The sequence below is a fragment of the Athene cunicularia genome, assembly GCF_003259725.1.
Source record: "Athene cunicularia isolate RWA chromosome 28 unlocalized genomic scaffold, athCun1 chr28_part1, whole genome shotgun sequence".
Lineage (NCBI taxonomy): Eukaryota > Metazoa > Chordata > Aves > Strigiformes > Strigidae > Athene > Athene cunicularia.
The window spans coordinates 172,000-194,874 of record NW_020799139.1 but is presented as its reverse complement, the minus strand read 5'-3'; the positions used below and the strand labels follow the sequence as shown (position 1 = coordinate 194,874).

Here is a 22,875-nt window from a genome sequence, read left to right as displayed (position 1 = left end):
GGGGGGGGGGGGGGGGGGGGGAAATCAAAACCAAAACCACCATGACAAAAAGTTAATGGAAGACAAACAACTGAAGAATTCCAACTACAGAGAAAAACATTCCTCCCTAATTTTCTAGGCTTTGCCTATGCAGGTAAACATTAACCATAGGATATACAAATGAAACCATCCCTGCTCAACAGTATTTAACCAGTAATGTTAAGATCTAAAGCAGAGTATTCAGATTACAGATGAATCCTGAAATATTGAGCCAGTATCTCCAACACTACATAAAACCCTGTTAACTCATTTCTTCTGGATCTCTTTTTACTTTGCACACTGTGACAGATTGATAGTCATGTTAGTCAAATAGTACAGTATCTTTAAAAGAGCATTCCCTGCCAGAGTTTGATCTGTAAAGAATGCTGAAATTAATTCCCATCACATACTTGGAAAGGCCTAGTGACAGCACACCAGGATTATCTGTGGGAGCCCCAAGATTAGCTGAAGGTCTCTCCCATCCCTAGACAAATAACTGACAGATGTGCTGTTCAACCACAGCTTTTCACACAGATGAGGTGGAATAGGCAAGCTGTGGTTGCCCTCGAAGTCACCTTGACTGGGAAGAAGTCAGCTGCAACACGAGGTTCCTGGAGGACAGATGGAGACATTTACATTGATAACAGTTAAAGAGCTGTTAATTCTTACACTTCTGGGCACAATGTCCAGCTGTAGGCAAGACATCCATTTCCCAGTGGTACACCTCTATATAATTAAAGACACGAAGTAAAGAAAAACGTTATACCTTTCCTCTGAATCTAAGGTGACTGACATTTGCTAAGAACAGAGAACAATCAGTCATGAGGACTCAGACACATCAGAAGAGATGACATGAATTCTGTCTGTCACCAGTACTCAGCATTAAGGCTAGAGAAGCAATTATTAGAAGGATCAGCAAATCAGACTTACAAACCCAGGGAAAAAAAACTAAAAGAAAGCAACCAGAGAGTTCTGCTCAACATCTGTGGTAACCCATGTGCCAAAAGCCATCAGATCTCAAACTGCACACCTGAGCCTGGGAGATGCTAAAAAGATACAGGAGACACCCGATGCAGATGAAGATACAAGTTTCTCTCTGCGTATCAGCCCTATATTTAGTTAATAAAGATGTTTTGGTCTATAAGTTCCCACAGTGAGAGGCTACTTGTCAGCAATTCTTACAACTTCCATCTAAAGACATGAAATCCAGCATCACAGCCTAGTTACCGTTACACACGCACACCTTCCAGTTCCTTCACATCAACTTCTCCTAAGCAGTTCTGAAAGAGACTCCAAAACCTCTCACCAGGTTTACAAAAAGCTTTGAACTGGACAACTAGTTTATTCACTTGGGTATTCACCAAACCAATTTCCACTCAAATTTTTTTAAGCATCTATTCATCATAGTTGCAAGTTTACACAAATACAAGTGTGTTTACCCACTATTAGTTTCCTACACAACTCTGCAGCCACTGCTATCTCTTTTTTTTTTTTTTTTTTCTTTTTTTTTTTTTTTTTTGCTAATGCTTGTTTTACAATTAGAGTAGAACCAGTGTCTAAGAAGCTGATCTTTAAACTTTAGTCTGGTTATTATGTATTTTTTACAGCCCAGGCAGTTTCTGCTGTGGTTAGCAGAACATTTCATCCATCTGGCAGGCAATTAGCACGACTCTGTCTCTGTTTCTCCGAGGTGAGCCATTACCTTTCCTATGTGAGCTCTCCCTTACACTCTGCCATTGACATATATCGCTCCCAGTAGAGCAGAATCCAAACTTCATCCCCAGGATAACGTCCAAGAGAACATTACAACTGGCTAATTTTGAACCTTACCTTGTCACCAATCTCACGAGGACTGGTAGGACAAGGTAGCTGTATTGCTACCCTGAGGGAAGGAGAAGAATCACCTTCCAGCCAACTCAGTGCAGTAAGAGTATGTACACCTGCAGACTACTTCCCAGTCGAGAGTTTCCAAGTAGTTTATAAACAAGCATATGACAAGAAAAAAAAAAAACAAAACGACCTGCTCGGAAGTGGGCAAGGATAATCTAATAGTGTCCGAGAGCACAGAAATCAATACAGCCATTTTTTAAATTTAGTAAACCTGCTAAGTTAACCAAAATCACACACTCCAAGATGTCTTTTTCCATGAAATCTCTCTCCAAAAATGTGCAGGCAGCTCGAGTGTACACAGTCAGCTGATATTTCATTAAGTCCCTGTTTAACTTAAAATGAGATTTAAACAAACCTTTTGCCCTAACGGTGTAGCAGCGTTCATACCTCATCTGGAACCTGATAGTAAGGTATCAAAGGGTTAATTAACACGTACGCGGTGCGTGGTTTAGGCAATATTAAATGGAAATCTCTGAACAGACAAGTGTCACCGAGTGCAATGGAAATAAATTGGGCGTCTCCTTCCACACTTCAACTTTCTCTCCCTAGATTTGCTCAGAGCTCTCTATGCTGCTTGTTCGGTAATTTCACGCTACGCTGCTTAACAATGTAAGCATGGAGGCTCAATCTAAAACCGCGCTTCCCAAATGTCACTTGTTTGTGAACACACGGCTGAACCCAAAATTGCTTTTAATATTAGAGTGGTGCCTGCTGGCACTGCTGTAGTTAAGGGTCTGTCAGAATTTCCATGATAAACCCCATTTTCTGGGGTGTAATACCATGACCGTTTGCTACAGATAAACCTGGTATATAAGGTCAGAGCAGACAAACACAATTTTTAAAATTTTCAAACCAAGTCTGCTTGGCTATTTTTAAGACACTTAACACTGATTTGGGGCCTCTTACGGTTCTAGGTTCTTCTTGCCATCCCTTTAACTCCAGAACAAATTCCAAATGTAGGACTCTCACTCCAGCCCCCACCTACCCCTGGAGCTTCAATTACTGCCTCATGCTCTGCTCCACAGCCTTGATGGGATATGAAGAGATTACAAACACCAACGTAGGGTTCCCTACTTGAACACGGGTCGGGGACAGAGAGGACAAATACGTAACTTTTCAGCATGAGGATTTTTCTGTTGAGAGAATTATTTCAGTCGCCATCACTAGCAATTTAGAGGAGTTCACTAAACTCACTGGCACAGCGAGTTCATGTATTTTATATTTCATGGCACATTTCATTTTTATATTTCATGGCACAGCCGCTAGCATGCCTCACAGAAGATGTTTTTACACCACTGTAGTTCCACAAATGAAATACTAAAATCTACCTGTTTATTTTAGCAAAGGAGAGAGCTCAAATGCCAAATTTGTTGGCGAACAGTGGAGTTCTTGAAGCTGTGGGCTGAATATTACTGCAAAAACAAACAAGACAGACACTTCACCTTTCTGGAACCCAACTGGCTGAGCCTGCTTTCCATGGGATGAGCTTCTCAGACATCAATTATTGTGCCATTGGACAGTCAAAGACTGCCTGCCTGCAGTTGCTGAGGTTACAAAATACCAAAGAGGGGAAAAAGAGGGGAAAAAAGGTCCTGTGGGGTGACAGCCATCTTCCTTTTCTAGTCGGGTTAATGATGTTCACTTATTAAAAGGAAAAATAGGAAGAAACAGCATGGGGTTTTTTTGTGATTCTACAAGATCCCTTGAAGCCTGCAGTGCCAGAAACAGCACTAGCCTCCAGAAGCAAAAAGAGTGACTCATATTAGTCATAAAGCAGCCACTCAGGCTGATTAACACAACATTGATCACTCCCAAATCTAATTCTGTGTAGAAAGTTTCAGCTTGGCTTAAAAACAGCCAAAGGCATTACAGCAAAAAGGCAGAGGGTGTTGTCAAGGACCCCAGGATCCCAAAGCTAAGAAGAGAATGACGCCATTTGGTAATCATCTACCTTTTGCTACTCACAGAATATAAACCACTGTAAGGGAAAAATGGACATCACCACATCGTTCCACAGACTGAGACACAGATGTACTTGCAGTCCATTTCAAACAGAGTTGGTTTTGTCCAGAAGAATGCATTAGGATGCATTACAAGAGTTAGAGCCAAGCTGATTTGACAGGAGAAAAGTGAAGGAGATATTATAAATACTATTCTAGAGTGAAAACTAAGTCTGCCTTTCTGAAAAGGAACATCTGAGGCAATTTTCAAACGCTGCACTCTGTCATCATTTATCCTTTCCCAAAAGACTGTGTGGAACTGATCTCCAATTTAAAAATTCTCAGATCCTATTGAATCAGTTATGCTGATCAGTTATGCTTCACACTTAAAAACAAGAGAATGCAGTATGTGTGCTGTTGTGAAAACCCTCACCGACTTCAGAACTGTCAAAAGTCACAAAACATATGAGAAATTTGCCCTAATAAGAAATAGCCACACAAAGTCATTTCAGCATGACTCTCCTCTTCAAACTTAACTGAGTGCATAGAGAGAAATTCAGATATTTTCAGAAGGTTATTACCATAGTCTTATTAAAGCTTAAAAGTATTTCCAGCTTATTCCTTCCCCTTCAGTGTGCACCTAATGAATTGTATTCAGTTATATCAGTCACCTTATTCACTGTGAAATGCAGTGTGGATGCATCAGAAAAGTAATCCTAACTTACTAGTCTCAAAACAACCTCTTTACAAGGCGTGTGGCATCTAGCATTTGAGAAAGTCATTACTATGCCCTCAAAACGACACAAATTATCAACAGGCATAAAACAGCAACATGGCACAATGAAAGAGCACACTGTCAAAACAGCAGCACCTTCCATTTTGGTCTAAAGGGTAAGTGTCCCGTTTGTTCCTTTGTATTTCATGAGCTCGTGGTTTTTAAGAACCCTTCATCCCAACAGACACCTACTTGAGTTGCCATTTTTCCATAGTCAATCCATCTCAAAGTGGCAAAATTGGTAGACTCAGCACAATTGAAGCCATGATTGAAGCCAGCATGGTAACCGTAAGGAAATGTAATCATAAACTCTCCGGCTTCCTGGGTGATCTGAAAAACAAAACCAAAAAGAGATACCCCACAGATCAGTTGACGTAGCAGCTGGAGAAAAGAGACCTATAAAAGAAAAAATTCACTGGTTAAATCTCTCCCTTTTAAACAAAGAGTAGGCAGAATAATCACTGCCAACTCCTGACTAAACCTAGAACAATTTCTGGTTAACTGTATTATGGGAAAAAGACAGTACAATGGAAGGGGTCACAAGATCTGAAATTTTTAGACTCTCAGGCTCCACTTACAGAAAGGGTCTCCGGCTGCAGCATTCCAAAGATCAGTAAATCTTTAGATTGTGACCACTTCAGCTCAGCTAAGTCCAGATCTACACTCCCACCACCACACTAGTGGAGCCAAGAAAACTGGATTTCCCTCCTAACACGCACTTGACATTGCAGGGTGCTACCAAAGTACGCGCTACTCACATTCATCAGTCTTACTCCCATTTGTTCACCCGTAAGTCAAACATCATAAAAATTACAGCCCACCGTTTGGCCACTAAAGTAAAATTAACACCGCAATAAGCATTATGGACATTATTAATATGAGGGTTAAAAACTCTACAGATTACAGCTGTAATCAGAGGCCAATCAGTTTGCGATGCTTTTAGAAAATTGTCTTTTTACAAATCTTACGAAGAGAAGATACTGGGGGGAAAAAAAAAGAAAAGAATTTAACTGTTACAAGCATGGCACAGATCAAAAAAGCAACTGGCAGTGACATAGAGCACTCTGAGCAACCCTCCCAGTCCAGCTCTCTAGCTCAGCAAGCATGCGACAGCACCTCCCTGCTATGCATTAGGGAAGAGGCAATAATTTGACCTTCCCTGTCTTTCCAACCTAGAAGTGCTGACAGACCTTTTCACAGCAGTCACAAGCCAAGTAACTCCATTTGGATTCCTTCCACCAGCAGTAACTCACCACATGGCAGTTCAGAGCCTACAGAGATTCCAAAGAACTTAACGCTGATAAACACAAGGATGGGTCCAAACAGAAAATGTGAAGAGACAAACCATTTACCCACTTGGCTGGACTAACACTTAAACTTGCTAATGTTATTAAGATCAGCAGAGTAATTTAAAAAAAAAAAAAAAAAAAAAGATATGATAATAGAAGAAGCTTCTGCCGTATTTTTGGATAAAGGTGCTGAAGTCCGGTCTGTGCCCAGCTTCATGGAGCATCCTCCCATCCAGCCCCCTCCATAAATCAAAGCAGAGTGGTAGATGGCTAACTTCAGAAGACAGAAAGATTATGTTTCTGTCAGTAAATCTACATCCTGGTGTCTTCATTTCAAGCCCACAGTGTACGTCCTCCATGTCACTGCTGTCAACATTATCCCTACAATAAATTAGAAAGCACTCAAGATGATGGATAGGCCATGCAGAAAAGTAATAACTATTGAAGGAAAGCCAGCACAAACTGCCACTCATGAAGAAAGCCCTAAATTTACTGACTTCTGCAAGCTCTTGAGGAATAAATGGAAAAATCAATAGGAGATTACAGAAATACACATTTTTAATTATTAAAAAGCCCTACTATTGATCTGTTTCTTTTTTTCCAGAAGTAAATACCATTATAGAGATTTATAAATGCATGCCTATTCACTTCATTGAAATCTGCCAAGAATTTAGATGAAGGGATCCTATCTCTGTTTCTAAAGAAAAATGGCACATGTTCACTGTTTCTGAATAATAGTGATCCTCCTTCAAAAGCTACTATTTCAGGACAGGAGGTATTCAGATACAGACTGTTCAGACTAAAGAGATCTCCTCCTCCTTTTTACATTTAAAAACATCCTTCCAGTGAGTGCCATAGAGAAGAGCTATCAAAAAACCACACTTGCCCTCCACATTCTGTAAATCAGGATTAGGAGTTATATTTGAGTAACATGCTAATAAATCCTCTTGCTTTAAAAAAGAAAGTTTGGTTTTGACATTAATACTGTCCTCTATGTGTACACTGGGATTTTTTGTGGTTTTGGGGTTGTTTTTTTTCTTTTGTAAAAAACACAGAGACAAAAATCAGATCCTTAGCATTAAAATTTCTACATATACTCAGCATGAAGACGACACCAGACATCAATTTGCAAAAATCCTTCATGTCACAAATCAAAAGATTCATAGTGGGAAGCCTTGCTAAGCAGGTAAAGACTTTTTACCAAGCAAAACGTTAGAAGCTCCCTTATTTAAACCACTTTGTAGCCCATCCCTGTCACCATACAGCTCAGCAAAGATGACCTGGGATGAGCCTGGAAGTTTTCCTCTATTGCCTTTATAAAAACCCCTCTGATCCTCTTGCTTGGTTATTGATCAGAAATCACTTAGTATGCCATTATTAGTCAATGCCACTTTCCTCAGATAGATGGAAAAGCAAATGTGTAACAATGTGCTATTCTGGAGGAAAAATATGCCCGCCTACAACATTCAAACATTTGAAATCCTGAAAGAATTCGTTTCGCTTTTTGATCTCCAGCAGAGCCAAGAGCACTGCTCCAACATGCTGCTTGAATGAAATGGCAGAAATCAATTCCCATTTCCTATTCTCCTCCATCCTGCAGGATGACTGGTGTCACCGGAGGGTCACATGGCAAACTTCACCTGGAATGGCTAGTGGGCACCAAAAGGTACTTTTTAAATTACTATTTTCAGCTTCTTCAAATAAGCAGCACACGCTTTTTTAGGCTCCGTCCTCTGAATTACTGCATCACTTACAGCTTCTGGTTAAAATAACTTTGTAAGAAAAACACCACAAGAAGCAGCAAGACACAGTGTTCAACTGATACTGTGCAGAAAAAAAGCTTAAGAAACCTTTAAACTTTACAGTTCAGGCCAACAACTAATAGTAAGGTCAGATATTTCAGGAGGATTGCACTGACTACAGATTTTGTATTTTTTTCCAAATATAGTCTGGATAGAGAACATCTTTTATCCTCTGTCAAAAGTCATTTCTCAGAGGGGCATCTACATATTAAACAAGATGCCTCCCATATTCCAAACCATATATTCACTTTCCCAAAATTTTTAAAGTGAAAATCCTTACCAAAAAATACAGATCCCACAATTAGATATTTTTATTATTTTCAACCATGTGTAGCAGGTACCACACATGTTTTCTACTGGTTTTCACACTTGGAAATTAGGTTCCACAGATAGAATTACAAGAAAAATGGTTTGTTGCTCTCTATGAACAATTTAATATCAACCATAATGTGCAAGCTAGGCCAAGTCTAGCCACTGATGTTGAACCATAAGCAGCACCACATTGCTCTGTGGAAGTCTCCCCTGCACTGACAGCAAGTTCATCTGACAAGCCAGATGATCACACTTCAAATTTCATTCATCATAGCCTTCCACTAGGAAAAATGAAAAGTCTCTGGAGCAGTAAATTGAATGAATTCATAGTTTTTATGCTATAAAAGAGCCAAGATCTTGTACTTCCATCTCAAAGAATCACTAGACTCATCAAGTAGGGGCTACACTTTGTCTCAGGTGGACTAACTCTAACAAAACCATGCTTTAAAAAAAAAAAATTAATCAGAACTTGAGTGTTCTTCCTTCAAAAAAGATGGCCATAATATCTAGAGATGATGATGCAAAGGGGATGGGGAAGGATGAAATCAGTTTGAAGCAGGCATTCTTTAACACTTCCCGCTGGAGTTAAGAGTCCCAGTACCTCTAACTCAACCCCATTTCCACATGCAGAGGCTGAGCATCCTGCAGGACAGGCTCTGTGTGCCGGTAACATACAGCAGCAGTAGCTGTTCAACCGATTCTGCACAGATCCTAAATCCGTGGTAAGCATGCTTGGCTGAGGAGATTTACCTCTTGCCAGAAGACTTTAAGAATAAGCACATTAAAACGATCATACCGAGTAAACATGACCCCTCATTTCAAGTAAGAGGACTTAAGAGATTCATGGATCCTTACTGGCTTAGCACTGAACGAACGCTTACACAACAGAGAACCAGCACGTCTAATTCCAGTTTTTGGTTCATACGGGATCCAGGAGAGAAAAGTCTTGTGTTCGAGAATTACCAATGAGTTATGCTGCCTATTGATAAGCCATAGCATCTGTATTACAGTTCACCTCTCTCTACCTGGAGAGGCTCCCTAATTGACAAAGTTTATGCTAGCGAAAGCTTGTATGAAGAGAAGCACTTCACAGAAAGTGTCTCAGCCAAACCACAAATCCTCATTTGCAGGCAGGCACCTGGTTTAAACCGATAGGATACATTTAGCATAATAATGCATTTAGAAATTAAGCAAATTGCTCCTCAGAGGCTTGAGATGAATCGGTTCCTTAAAAGAGGGGTTCTGTGCTTTCTTGCACCTCAACAACTTGCTGGTGTCTTCAATGCATCCTTTGTACATACCCGGTCAAAAGGAATGCCATACTTCTTCAAGATTGAGGGTGAAATGAGGGTCATCTTGTGACGGAGAAAAGCATCACATCCCTGAGAGCTTCCTGGGAAAAATCCTGTGGAGACATTAAGAAGAGGAGTATCACTATAGGAATATTATATCCCATCCGTTATTTAAGCAGAGACAAGCTGACAAAATAAAAACCTGCTGAAGTACTTTATATAGATTGATACAACAGGCAACTGAAGATGTCAGTAATTAGGACATCCCTCATTGTTTAGAATTTTTATGACAGAAACTTGCATGTTGAGGCATTAAAGGCTAAATTCCATTCAAGTTGAGTGCCAACAACTAAGTCTTCTGTCTTCTGTGTCTGGGAATAAGCAGCTTGGCCAGAAATCTCAGTAAACCTTTTGCAAATTAAGAAACAGAACTCATCTGTCTTGAGTTTGGGCTAGCACCCTAAACCCTGAGCCACCCTTTTTCTGAATACAGGCAAGGAAAAAGCAACAAGCACGCACCATCTACTCCAAACACTGCCAAATCCTTTTTATACCTTCTCTGACAGGATGCTATATTATTCTTGGGAAAGTAATACAACTCATAAAATGCCAGATCGATCTGCCCTACATATCACCCCCTAAAGGAATAAAAAAAATAAGCATGTAGATGTTAATATTCAGTCAAAAGAAAAGAAAGAAAACATATCCGTCAGAAGGCAGTGGGAGAAGGAACACTCATGCAGTGGCCACAGCGGTCACTAACAAGCCTGGCAGAGGCAGCACGATCTGACCCGGACAGTGTCTGGGCGCTAGTAAGTGTTAAATTCTGCCACAGCTACAAGAGCCACGCTGAGCCATCCAACAAAATCACAAATAATTAAAAATACTAAAATTGTGGTAAAAACTAAAAAACAAACCCCTTGACGTCAGCACTTTCCTCCCAGAAATGTCCAGCTCAACCAATGTAACACCATTTTCTTCAGGACCACGTGTTTGACTGCCAGCGATTCAGTAACAAATTGCGTGTTTATAGGGATTAAAAACATCACCATTTAGGAAAATAAATAACCCCAGCTCTAGAAACAAAACTAATTGACAAGACATAATGGAAAGGGTTTCCAAAAGTGAAAGGGATGACTGGATTCCAGGTTTTCTTATATTTTTCTACTAAAAGCATTTCAATTAAAATTATGACTGTCTGCTACCCAGTCTGTCGTCCCTCTCTGCAGTTCCTCTTTTTAATGCACAGTTTAAGTGGCTCTCATTAAAGCTACTAATAAAGAAGCACATTTTAAGTGATTAGCACCAATAACATGGCAACACATTAACATTCTCTCCATGGGCTCCACAGCTCTCCCAGTGAGCCCATTTACAGCTCAGCTATTCATTTTCCATATTAATTGCACACTCATTTCTCCATAGTAAACTTCTTCACAGTCTAGGCCACTGATGCACAGGACAGAGAATGCCCAAGCACTGTTTCATTGTAGTTTCAAAACATTACCCATCCCGACTTTTAAAAGCAACAGAAAACTAAAACGAAGACGAGATCACTGATGATTTGTTTCTGGTTTATACACTGCCTACCATTGACGCATCTCAAAAAATTGATCATCAGTAAAAACAAGTTACAAACAGCAAAAGACTTAGTATTACTTATGTCAGACTTTGGAGTGGTATTTCAGATTCTACAGAAATCATCTGGATTCCTTCACTTTTTAGCAGAAGAAAAAATAACTTTTATAAAACCTGGCAAATGACTAAACTGAACTGTAGATGTGAAATGCAACATTTCCGAGCAGCAGTTTTCAACAGTATTTGTATTTAGGGATCATGGCTCACAGTGCACGGGAAAACAATACCACCATGCCCTAGGACATTTGTACCCATTCAGTCTACATTTATCCTACACAACCAGTGGTTCCCTTCCTCCCCTTTTTTATTCAAGTATGAAGCAGTCAATAGAATGTCAAACTGTCAGCAAGAAATGTCATTACTATGAATTTGCCTACTTTCTGGAAAAACAGCATCAGAACTTTTTTTTTTTTTTTCCCCCCTCAGAATACAGGCTTCCACATTTTCCTGCCTGCTGCTGCTGCATGAACTTCAACAACAGATTTAAATCATTAAAGTATGCCTCATTGAAGATGAAACACGTAGATTTTGAGTTAATTATTCTGGGACAGGAGCTTTTTTTAGCTGGGCAGTGCCTAGAACATTTGCAAGCGAACGAAAATAGCAACAAAAACCAAACACAACACCAACGAATTAAAAAATATATACTTCTGCAGTCAGACATCTTCCCTGAAGCTTCCAGCATTACCAACTGGAACTCAGCAGCAACGTCAAGGACAGGAGGGCCAAGTTTGTGCTCGTTGCTCACACTGGGGGCAGGCAGCTGCTTCCAGGCTGACCTTGGCAGGTATCAGGCAAGAACTCAAACACAAGGTACATGCACAGGCAGCTTTGCAAGGCCAAAAATTTACAGCCAGCCTAGTGAAAGGTGGAAGTTTATCACAGCTCAAGCTAATTGTGCTTTTTTTCTTCTTTCTTTTTTTTCTTTCTTTTTTTTTAAAAAAAACCCCTTTCTTTCTTTTTCTGTTTTTAAGATGGCATTTATTGTTCTGAAAAGATAAAGGAGGATGAGGCTGGAATAAAAGGAAAGCAACCAAAGACAGTGTGTATCATTATAGAACAAAGTGAGAACTCCATTAGCTATCCTCCCTGAATGCTGCTGCTGAATTTGTAAGCACTTTCCTACTTAAGACTGAAAGTAATCAACGCTAATACACGTTACATTCATAGTGTAGGAAGAACGAATAGTTCCTACCACCCTCCTTCTCTGCAGAATGAGTGTCTGGGGGTATGAGGAAGACCTCCCCTCAGGCTGCACTTCACACAACTGCAATCACAGTGCTCACCTCCCTGTGACAAACCTCGTATTACAGAGATGCACGATGGGTCTCTTATTAAACCCATTTCCCAGACATGGAAGCATTCTGTCTCCATGCCTCAAAATTCAAGGGTTTTTTTTCTATCAATTTTAGTTAGGGTCATGCTGTGTCAAAATACCAAGGCTTTAAGAAAACAGTTGCACTAGTAGGAAAATTCATTGAGAAGTTTTGTGACTCTGAAGCTATTATACCAATGCAGCAGGATCACCAAGCAGCTCTTGCAAATTATAACAGCTAATGTCAATTCTTTATCAATCTGTTTAAAAATCAAGGGTAGGATTCTCCCCAGGATGCTTCAGTTTTCCCTGAGAATACATCCATAGTTTGTCCAAACACAGGAGGAAGCAAAGCTTACCTTTTGCCAGGCGTTCCAATCTCTTGCCGTGTTCTGGAGGTATGGCATACCTAGGAGAAAGTTAACACAGAAGAAAACATAAATTATCACTCTATAATGTAAAAACAGTGAAAGAAAAAGAAGGCTAGAAACAAGTGTGGCAATAACTTCTAGCACAGCACACTTACAATTAATGTCTGGAAATATAACCAAAATTTTGAGAGTCTGGAAGGTATCAGTAACACATAATACATGGAAGAAAGCCAGTATTTTATTAAAAGTCCTTAGACGTGTTATATGATGTGCATTATTTTCCCACAACTTTTTTTTCAACAGCATCACAGGGCTTTACAAAGTAGAAGGAAAACTGAAGAGGCAGAGCGATGATACTGCACTGGAAAAAACAGAAATCAGTCGCTACAGGGAACAGCAAGCGTGTTTTCCACTGGAAAGATATCTGCAAAACAAAACCATGAGGTTGTGCTAAAGATTAACACGCAAGAAATTTAGGATGGGCTGAAAAGGTCTGTGTACACTGGCATATGTACAGCAAATTAAGAGAAACTTTTTTAAGGAAAACTCTGTAAATATTTTTCATTTTATTCAGAAAAGTAAATATTCTTCACAATAGCTGAAGCAGTCAATCTTTGTATCTATGCTAGATTGTATTGTCTGATGTGAAATAACAAACTATATGGTAATTTTCTTTAGGTGGTGAATGAAAAAGCAGGGTCTTCTGAGGAAAACAACATTAAAGGGTATAGGGAACAACTTTTACATTTTTATAGACAGCTTTGCCCCCCCAAGTGAAAAGTATTGAGCATAATTCTGGAAAAACAATCAACTGCCTGAAGTCCCACACAAGCCTAACTGAAATATTCTTCTGTGATCGTTGGAAAAAAGCAAGAGTCCCACTTCTAACACAGTTCTGCTGTGTGAAGAGACAGTACACAAGGTGATGGAAAAACAAAGACTGTTCACTTCTACCACTCAGGAGCTCTTCTGCGTGGCTAACAGCTCACGACTGATGCCTACCTGCTCTGTCCACTACAGAAAGTCAAAACCAAGAAAATTTTGGGGTTTTACAGGCAATTTGGACACTTCAACGCACGTTAACGTAATGAAGATGTTAAAAACAAATTGAAAAAAGCTTGTAATAGTTGCAGAAACAGTGCTCCATGTGACAATTATTTACAAAAATCAGGGAAGTTTCAAAGGGTTGTTTTTCTTCCCAAAAGTTGTTCGTTACCTTCCTGCTTTGAAGTTAAAGGATCTCAATATTCCGAGAAGCAAAAAAATCAGGTGACTAAGATCTTACGAATTTAATGTTTTAATGAGGGAACTAAATACCATGATACACTTAAACATGTTTAACATGACGACACACATAATAACGTCAATGGAATTTTGTAAATTATTGTTTACATGCTGCATCAAATTAAACGTGGCTCTCATACCATTTTTTGTAACAGAGAATTTTGAAAAATTACATTTGTGAGTGTGAGATTTATTGCCGGTTATAACTTTTGTTCAATGTGAATAATAATAAAAAAAGTATTATATTTGTTATTTCCAATAAAGATGTCAAAACCATCGCGTCTCATTACAACAAGCTGAAAACAGGATATTGTAGCGGGCAACCACATGATCTCATGGGTAAAAAGTATTGCTCTACTTCTGATAGGATCTCTCCAAATACACCTGATTTTAGAGGACTTTCAGCCAGTCCCTCTTGCTCAGCTTCTCAATTTTCAAGTCTGAAGTTTAGCTGCAATGTAAGGAGAAAGAGATAAAAGTCATATCTCATGCTGCTTTTGTACAAAACCACAATTTACCTATTGTGGTCTGGTAGGTTAGAAAGGATAACAAAGGACGGAAATCATACATAGGATGCTTCAAGATTTAGACATTAAGCCGATTTAAACTGACGGCTTTAAAAAAAAAAAAAAAAAAAATCTAAGGGAAAACACTATGTAGCACCTAATCTTGTAAAATAATAAATATAGCAGTGGACTCCCAACATCCTCTGACCAAAGTTTGACAGTGCCTTAAATTGCATAATTATCAAACAATTCAATTTCATTTGTCTGGGACAAAGCTAGTAGCTTTCATTTTACAAAGACCATTCATCACTTACATAAATGTGATAAAACTAATCCCGATCCAAAGCTCCTTTGTGGGATTAATGTCCCTTAAAACAGGGAAATGAGACATTCCATTCCTTCTGGGAAAACTGCTGAAGGATTGGAAAAGGACTAATTTATGGCTACAAGGCTGCCGATGATTAATGTAATATCCCCAGTCTACAATGCAACCTTCACTTAATTAGTGCCTGTAATTGGGAGTTGTAAAGATAAGATTAATTGAATCTTGAGGATGTTAAAAGTTTAATACATTGGAACATGGTTATTGTGTTATCTGAAACTGCAGACTGCAAAAAGCCAAGCTGAGCTTTAGAGAACGGTCCATGGAGAGAGAAAGGAAAAGGACTTGCTTGGATGGAAACCAGCAGAGAGGAGGAATTTCCAGCTTATAAAAAAGAACTATATGTAATAATACATAAATCAGAACACCCTACCACAGAACAGCCTCTTGGTAATAGCTGACTCCAATTTTAGAAATTAACTTTTTTGTTTGGGCCACTCTTTTACGAAGCAGAGCCTATACATTCTTATACGTTTATTCTTAGGAATTCAAAAAATTAACTGCAGAAGAAAATTAAAAGTAGGTCAAATTCTGCTTTAAGTTACACTCACAAATCTGACTGATTTACATAAAGATAGGCAATAAAGAAAGAATTTGGGCTGCTATTTAAAACCAGTAAGAGAAACAGAAGGCTTCCACAAGTATGGCACAGATTGAGCCAGCAAGCTCAATCTAGACAGAAAATGATTGATTACAAGGTAGAATAACAATGGAGGCGACAGGGAAAGATTAGAAATTGCTACCATCAAAGGAGTACTGTTATTGAGCATATAAACATCCACAAAGGGCTGGCTTTTGTGTCCGACCTTATGGTACCATCCTCCTGCTTTCACTATGAAAAACGGCCAGGCACTTGCTGGGGACAAAAATCCTTGACAGAGGGAACTGACAAAATGCTGTCATTCAGTAGGATTTCTTACCATCCCTCTTGCACCCACAGGCTGGAGCTCAGATCAACAGCAAAATGTCTTTAATTCCAGAAACCAACTGACAAGATTATGCATGGTAAAGCATAGCCAATAATTTCCTTTTCTATATGCATGACTTTGAATACTTTAAGAGGGCTTTTTTTTCACCAAATAGTATGGTTATTTTCCTTTAGTAGTCCAGTCCAAATACTGAATGTATTAGATTTCCTCCAGAAAAATATAAAAAACCCCACCCTATCACAATCTTAAAAATATGTGTATATATATAAATCAAAACACATGTAAAACTACTTCCCTTCTCTGCCCCATTCAAATTAAGAGCACAAATGCATTCCACAAAGACAAGGAAAGAAGGAAAAAACCTCAAAACAAGCAAAATATCACTTTTGTATCAATTGGCTAAACTAGACTACGAACTGGGCTGTGCCAAGACTATCAGACTGAGAACTGCCCAACACTTCACCCCTGCTGACAGAAGGAGTTTTGTGACACCCCTCTGCCTGGGCAAGACTGAATTAGGTGTCGAGCAGGACTAACGTCGATCCAGCCTCAAGCAGACACTTCTTGTTAACCACAAAGTGGTAAAGACGGAGCAAGGATTTTCCATTGCCCCAAACAACCCGAGCTAAAGAGAAGTGATAGTGGCAGCATAAGTATTTTAACAGCCCTTCCTAAGCATCATCATTTTATAAACTATTTCTGCTTCAGAGAAAACATCTGCAACAGCCAACAGAAAACACAGCAGTGCTGAAAATGCTGACCTTGGGCTGCTGCTTCGAATGCAGAATCTGTCCCTTCTGGTTCAACCTGGTTCCCCAATAAAAGCGAAGTCTAGCAAATAGTGCTAAACCAGCAACTGTTTTAAGATATATCAAACTTCCAAGAAACTGGACTTGCAAACAAACCGGAGACTAATGCCTTAAGTACGTACTTCCAAGGGTCAGCCTTGCAGCGGATGACCAAGACAAAGGGCCAGGCTTAACTTGCAAACCTGCCACTCAGCAATTTGTCGGATTACGGCATGAATAATGTCTTGCTGCTTTGCCAGGGAACACAAGATTTACAAAAAAAAAAAAAAAAAAAAAAAAAGAAATCTCAAGATAAAAAAAAGTTATAGCTGTATAACTCAAATGTCATCTTACCCTGAAGTCAACAGTCTGAAAGTAATATACTGATCCTTTTAAATTACCTTTTTCTACTCTTTCTACCAAAACAAGAGAAGGTCCCTGAAATGGATTAAGTTTCACTTCTAAAATATAAAACTTACTGTTCTGCGTGAAAGACTTCCAGCCTCCAAACTAGGTTCACAAAACCTAAACCCAGCTTTTCTGATCTCTACTTCTGTGTAATTTTCCCCAAGTTCCTGAGTATCCCGCAAAACTGATTCTGATTGTAATTACCAGACACCAGGGTCACAGGACCAGAATGGATTTACCCCAAAGCTACAAACATGTTGGACAATCATTTCCCTACCGTGGTAGTTTGCTTTTGTTAACATGAGTTTATCTGGACAGTCCCCTTTTTAGACTTAACACAAAAGAAAGATCCTTCCTATTTTCCATAAAGGATGTCATTAATAGTGTAATTTTCTTGGTGTTTTGTTTATTCCCCTGGAATGGCTTGATGGATGCAGATAATTATCAGACTATAAAAGCCAGCAAATGTGCTATTTTCTATCGCTCTAAATCATCAAACAAATAAAGTGTGAAACAGCATTTTTGAATACAATTTTCCCCTCTAATGGCTTAGAATTATTATCAGGAACAATGAAAATAAATAAGCAAATGTCTTGTGAGTTAGGAATTAAATGAGTGTGTCAGTAAAAAAGCGCAGACAGACCATCCTGGGATACAACGACCGGTTTAGAGGCCATTAAGGGATGACCTAACAGGAATTCACCACGGCAGGGACAGCTTCCAGCTCCAGGTGCTCTTCAGGGACTTTCCAGTCTAGCCCAGATTCTTTCCTCACCACTGCTCCTTCAAAGGGGGTGCGATTCAGTTTTGTCATCTTCTTGGCCGCTGAAAGCTATTAAAAACTTTATCCATAACAAAGGCAATCCTCAGCCTGCTCACGCCCTTTCTGCTGGTTCCGCTCTGTTTAAGAGGCATTGTTCTCACCTGAAGCTATCACTAGATTTGGCAGAGGACCAGAGCATCCTGTCCCTTAGTTCCACCTTCCCTCAAAGCTTCCAAGACCTTTTCTTGCTACCAGTTGTCATACACACAAGAGTTTTTTTGATAGTTACACCACCTTGCCTCGGCACCTCATTACACGTCAGCCTCTCCTTGCACCAACACAGAGCAATTAAGCAGTGATTAGATTACTAAATCTCATGCACCTACTCTCTACTAGAACCTGGGCACCATGGGCAGGAGGAGGTTCAACCACAAGGCTTCGGAAATGTCACTTCAGCCCAATTCATGTGAGAAGGTAAGAAAGTTAATTTCACAGTGTCTGCACAAGGTCTGGCCAAACAGGCCCCACACAGTTTAGCATGCTATAATTACTGAAATAAGGAACAGGAACACAAAGAAAACAGCACATTTAAAATGCCTGGGACCATGTGTCAAGCTGGGGGTTAGTTATCTGTCTTCAAAGCAGATTTAGTTGTGCCAAGAATATTGACCCTTTGAAGATTCAAATGCCAACCTACTCTCAGTGGTGACAGGCAGAATAAAAAGCTATTATTTCAATCTCTGTAAGACAAAGTGTGTCCATAAATGCATAATCTGAACCCTGACCTTCAACATCTTTAGCCCCCATGATATCAGCAATGCCTCCAAAGAAAACCCCTTAGTCTATCAAGAATATTTATCACCCAATAGAAGCTATTAAGAACCACCACTACATACAGTGTAGTCCCTCATTTGCAAAGTTCATATCCTGCTTCAGAGGCCTATTTTTTTTCTATAAGGTATTTATAATACTGCATCTCCTAGCAGTGTCAAAGTAAAGCTCAGAGCAACAAAAGTCATTGTTTCCACACTATTTTTAAGCTGGTTTGCAGCCTGTATGTAAAAAGGGCATTTCAACAAGAATGGATTGCTCCTTGGGTGCTAGCACTGTCATTTCCCTCCCTTTCATAATCACCAATCTTATCCTCACCCTTACTCTCCTCCATGTTTAACCTCCCTTCATCCCTCTCTTCCTCCCAGTTTGTTAAAACACAGAAATCAACACTTTTTCTTTTTCTCCTCATCAGTATCTAGGGTTACCCCACAGTGAGTTTGCTGTAAGTATCCCGTTTCCCTTCTCAAGATCACCGTTTGGAGAGGAAAATCTCTGGCCTCCCTTCTCTGTCCCCTTCTGTTGTGGCTCCTTTACATCAAGAATGCAAACACGAGCTCTGGAGATAAGATCACACATGGATCAGAGAGCTCCTTGTTCCTAGGAATGAACCTTTATCGAGTGTCTGCAGTTTTATCTTTAATGGATCATTTTACAGGACAATAGATGATGGAATTCAGTATCTTTAACCAGCAGTGTCAATGATTTCAAATAATGACATTTTTATTGAAATACACATAGGGAGAAAGATAAACACAGAGACTGGGGAGTATCTGCTCAAAAAGCTGTAATAAGGAGTAAATAGGTAATGACAGAACAAGATTACAACCACACAAACACACCAAATCAACCTGTCTTCTAAAGCTCGGAGAAAAATGAGCTCTGCAGACAGCTGCTCAGATACAGTCCTCTGGGAACCAGCACAGGAAGAAAATCAGGACAAAACCTGCTCAGAAAGGGCCCGGGTAACAATAAGCATTCTCAGCACTTACACCACAGGGCCTATTTCACGCGATAAGATCTCTTTTCCATGCACGTAGCTGCCTAATTATCAACCCCATTGCCAAGCACAATATGAAGAAATGGCAAGCGATTCTGCTGCTAACAGAAGAGTAAGCAAGACAAGAAACTTCCTCCTTCCCTTAAGAAACTAAAGCTTGTGCAGTTGCAGACTCTCCATTTGTTATCCAGTAAGGATGGACAGAATATCTCAGGTCACTCTGGAGCTGGAATCAAATCTTATGAATTGGTTGTTGGAAGATCAGAGTCAAACCTAGCCTGTGCCAAACACACATTGCTAAGAGACTCTTTAACCCTTAAAGTTGCCATGAGCAAGAAATAGTATTAAAGAGGCATTAGCTTCAAGAGACATCAGACAGCAGCTCTTTAAAATTCTGATTTTAAAGCAGTATGAATTTTCAAGAGGTACATCTGAACTGGTAACTACAAGAACTGCACAAAACAACTAAGCAATTGGCTACGTTCACAGTGTTTTACTAACCCAAAACTCAATGAATACAAAACCGACATTTTTCTAGAACTCAAATGCAATTTTTAAATACTATTTTAAAACAGAGAGTTTAATATGAACAACCATCTGCTCTTGGAAAGACTGTCAATGTACCAGTCCAGTTAGCTTCACAGCAACAAATGCCAGGCACAAAGCACAAAATTACAAATCACACTGGAGTGACTCTCTTCCACACATACAAAATAAACCCAGTCTGATTCTGCATGCAGTGAATGAGGGGGTATTTTACTAAGAAAAGGTGTTTTGGGAAAAACATTATGAAATCATTTATTCATTCAGTTTGGCCAAGAAGATAATTAGTATACAATTCAACAGAGATGAATGACTACAATATCCATCCCCTTGCCATTCTCCATCTTTTGTTTTGAAGAACCTGTTCAAATCAGATTTATTTCCCAAAACTGGCAATCGGATTATTAATTACTGGTTGCTTTTTGTAGCAGATACTGTACAAATATTAAAAAAGCAAACATATGCCTCAAAGACCTCATAAAAAAAAAAACCAACAAACCCTTATTGCAACTCAAGAAACAAGGAGAAAAAAGGTAATCAGAGGAGATACCACAGATGTTCCTATCTCGTACCAACTGGCCTGTGAGAGCTGCCTGCTTTACTGGGCAAAGGCACATGTACACTCCTGCTCACTGCTTTTGGAAAAAAAATACAGATAATTGCCTACAGCAGAACAAACAAAAGAATCTGCTCACTAGTACCAAAAGATATTTCTGGATTAGGAAACCCCTTGTGCTAGAAGTGCAACGCCTCTACACACACACTCTTCTCTTTTCTGAGGAGGAAAAAAAAAAATTTCCAAAGGTTTCATGCTCCTCATCCATCAAGCCGCATTGTTTCAAACTACAGCTACTACTTTGAAGCTAGTGCCTATGCTCTTGTCAGCATCAAAGCTAGAAGTGTTATAGCTAAAATTTGATAAAGATCAGTGACACAGTTTGTAAAGTTTCCTTTATTTCTTCTACTTGATCCCCTCTGTCATGTTGATTAGCCAGTTAGAAATGAAGTGGATAGAAACCCAGCATATATATTACTCAGAACACTAACTAGTTAACAGTTGCACAGCACTCGGACAAGGCAGAGCATTATTTAAGTGCTGTCATTACTACAGGCTTCTGCTGTTTTGAACTACGCTTGCACTGCACTTGGCATCACCCAATGTCAATTTTCTCTGCTGAGTAAAGAAAAAAATCCCCGCTGATTTCTGCCAACGTGTTAACAAAACATGAATAAAGACAAAGCTCTGCAGTACCACTGTTGGTTCCTTCTGGTCTTTCCAACCTCAGCTTTCAATGCCATGCCAAACCAGAATTTGCAAGCTCATTCTCCCACAGGGCCCAAGTCAGATCAGGCTGAAAGAGTTACATGAAGCATGGAAGCACATCTCCCTCCCATCTTGTCTCCGTGGCAGAGTGCACTGTTCAAAAGCCTCAGTTATTAAAACCAATCTGTGATCCTGTCAGACTTCCATAGATCTTCATTTCAAATCAGGCCTGAGCTTTGAGCAGACACTTTCAAAATGCAAGAATGAGTTGCAGCAAGAGCCTTCTTGGATCAAAGACATGCTTCTCTCAATCCAGACTGGGACTACTGAGCTGTGATGAATTATTAGTGCTGGCGGAAACAGCAGTACATGTATTAAACACCGTGTCAGTGGAGTAGGAGCCCACCTGAAGACACTGCTGTAAAAATGAGGATGTGAGCACAGATCAGCGTTACCACCTTCCAAGATCATTATGGAAAGGTACAAAGACAAACCATAGACTGGAAGGGTCTCTGCTTTGCTAGGTTAGGTACAACAACTCACTGATGAACTCCAGCCTCTAAGAGTTTATAATTTCATCAGAGTAAATAAACAGGCCCAGTAAAGATGGATGTAAAATGAAGAGACTGAAAACTCAAACGGCACTAACATCACATCTTCTGCAGCGGGTTTAGACAAAAATAAGAAACAGGAAGAGGACTTTGGCGGGGGGGAAGCACACATACAGCACAGAGCTGGGTTAAAGGAGAGGGAGATCAAATGGGTAGAAGCAGTCAGCTTGGCTGGCTGAGGTCATTTCTTCCTCTGACAGAGCAACAGTCCCTCCTCGGACAAGCTGCATAGCTGATCCCATCAGTCCACGAGTCTGGATTGATCTTCATGGCATTTTCTCTCAAAGTTAGATGAAGGTGAATGAAGAAAGGCAATACACAGGTCTGACCTCCCTAGAATATCACGCCTTCTCTGCATCAGAAAAATTATCTTTTAATAATCTGTCTGCAGCAGCATAATAAAACACAACAAAAATCTAAGTCTATTAAAAAGAAAAATCTCCACTGTTCCAATTGCAGGCACCTGATTGGGAAGATAATCCACATAACACAAGTTAGAGCACATAACTCTTAATATAGTTTGGTTTGATGACTTAACCGCATTAAAACCACCCCAGTCGCCCAAGATTCAGTCTCTGTACAATACGTCAATCCCTCGGATTTTTAAAGCAGATGATCAGCTAGCATCGTTCCCTTCCTAATGAGATTGACATCATCCTTCACCCACAGCACCACCTCCAGGACAAACAGTACCCCTCAGACCTGAGTGAGGAGAGCCTGGAGGAAGGCTCATTTAAATATTAGTAGTATAGTGGGGTTTGTATTGATTAACTAATGACTGCGGTATATGAAGCTTGAAAGGCTGTATTAATAACTCACTGCTGCCCTGCTCTCATTTATCAGTGAATTACGGGGGAATGCAACTCTGCATCTCAATATACCGCTCCTTCCACACATCTCGGAGCAAATCAACACGCACATGGATTC

The 22,875-nt window shown here is 39.7% G+C and overlaps 1 protein-coding gene across 2 annotated transcripts in view; it reads right to left on the bottom strand.

Annotated features, from left to right (window-relative positions):
• KDM4B (lysine demethylase 4B) overlaps nt 1–22,875 on the bottom strand; it is a 78,176-nt gene that overhangs the window by 42,690 nt on the left and 12,611 nt on the right. For both annotated transcript variants that reach the window (XM_026864977.1, XM_026864978.1), the window contains exons 5-7: nt 12,628–12,677; nt 9,328–9,431; nt 4,816–4,953 (exon numbers count right to left, since the gene is read on the bottom strand). In XM_026864977.1, the coding sequence (XP_026720778.1) occupies nt 4,816–4,953; nt 9,328–9,431; nt 12,628–12,677 (292 nt within the window). The remainder of the gene's footprint in view (nt 1–4,815; nt 4,954–9,327; nt 9,432–12,627; nt 12,678–22,875) is intronic.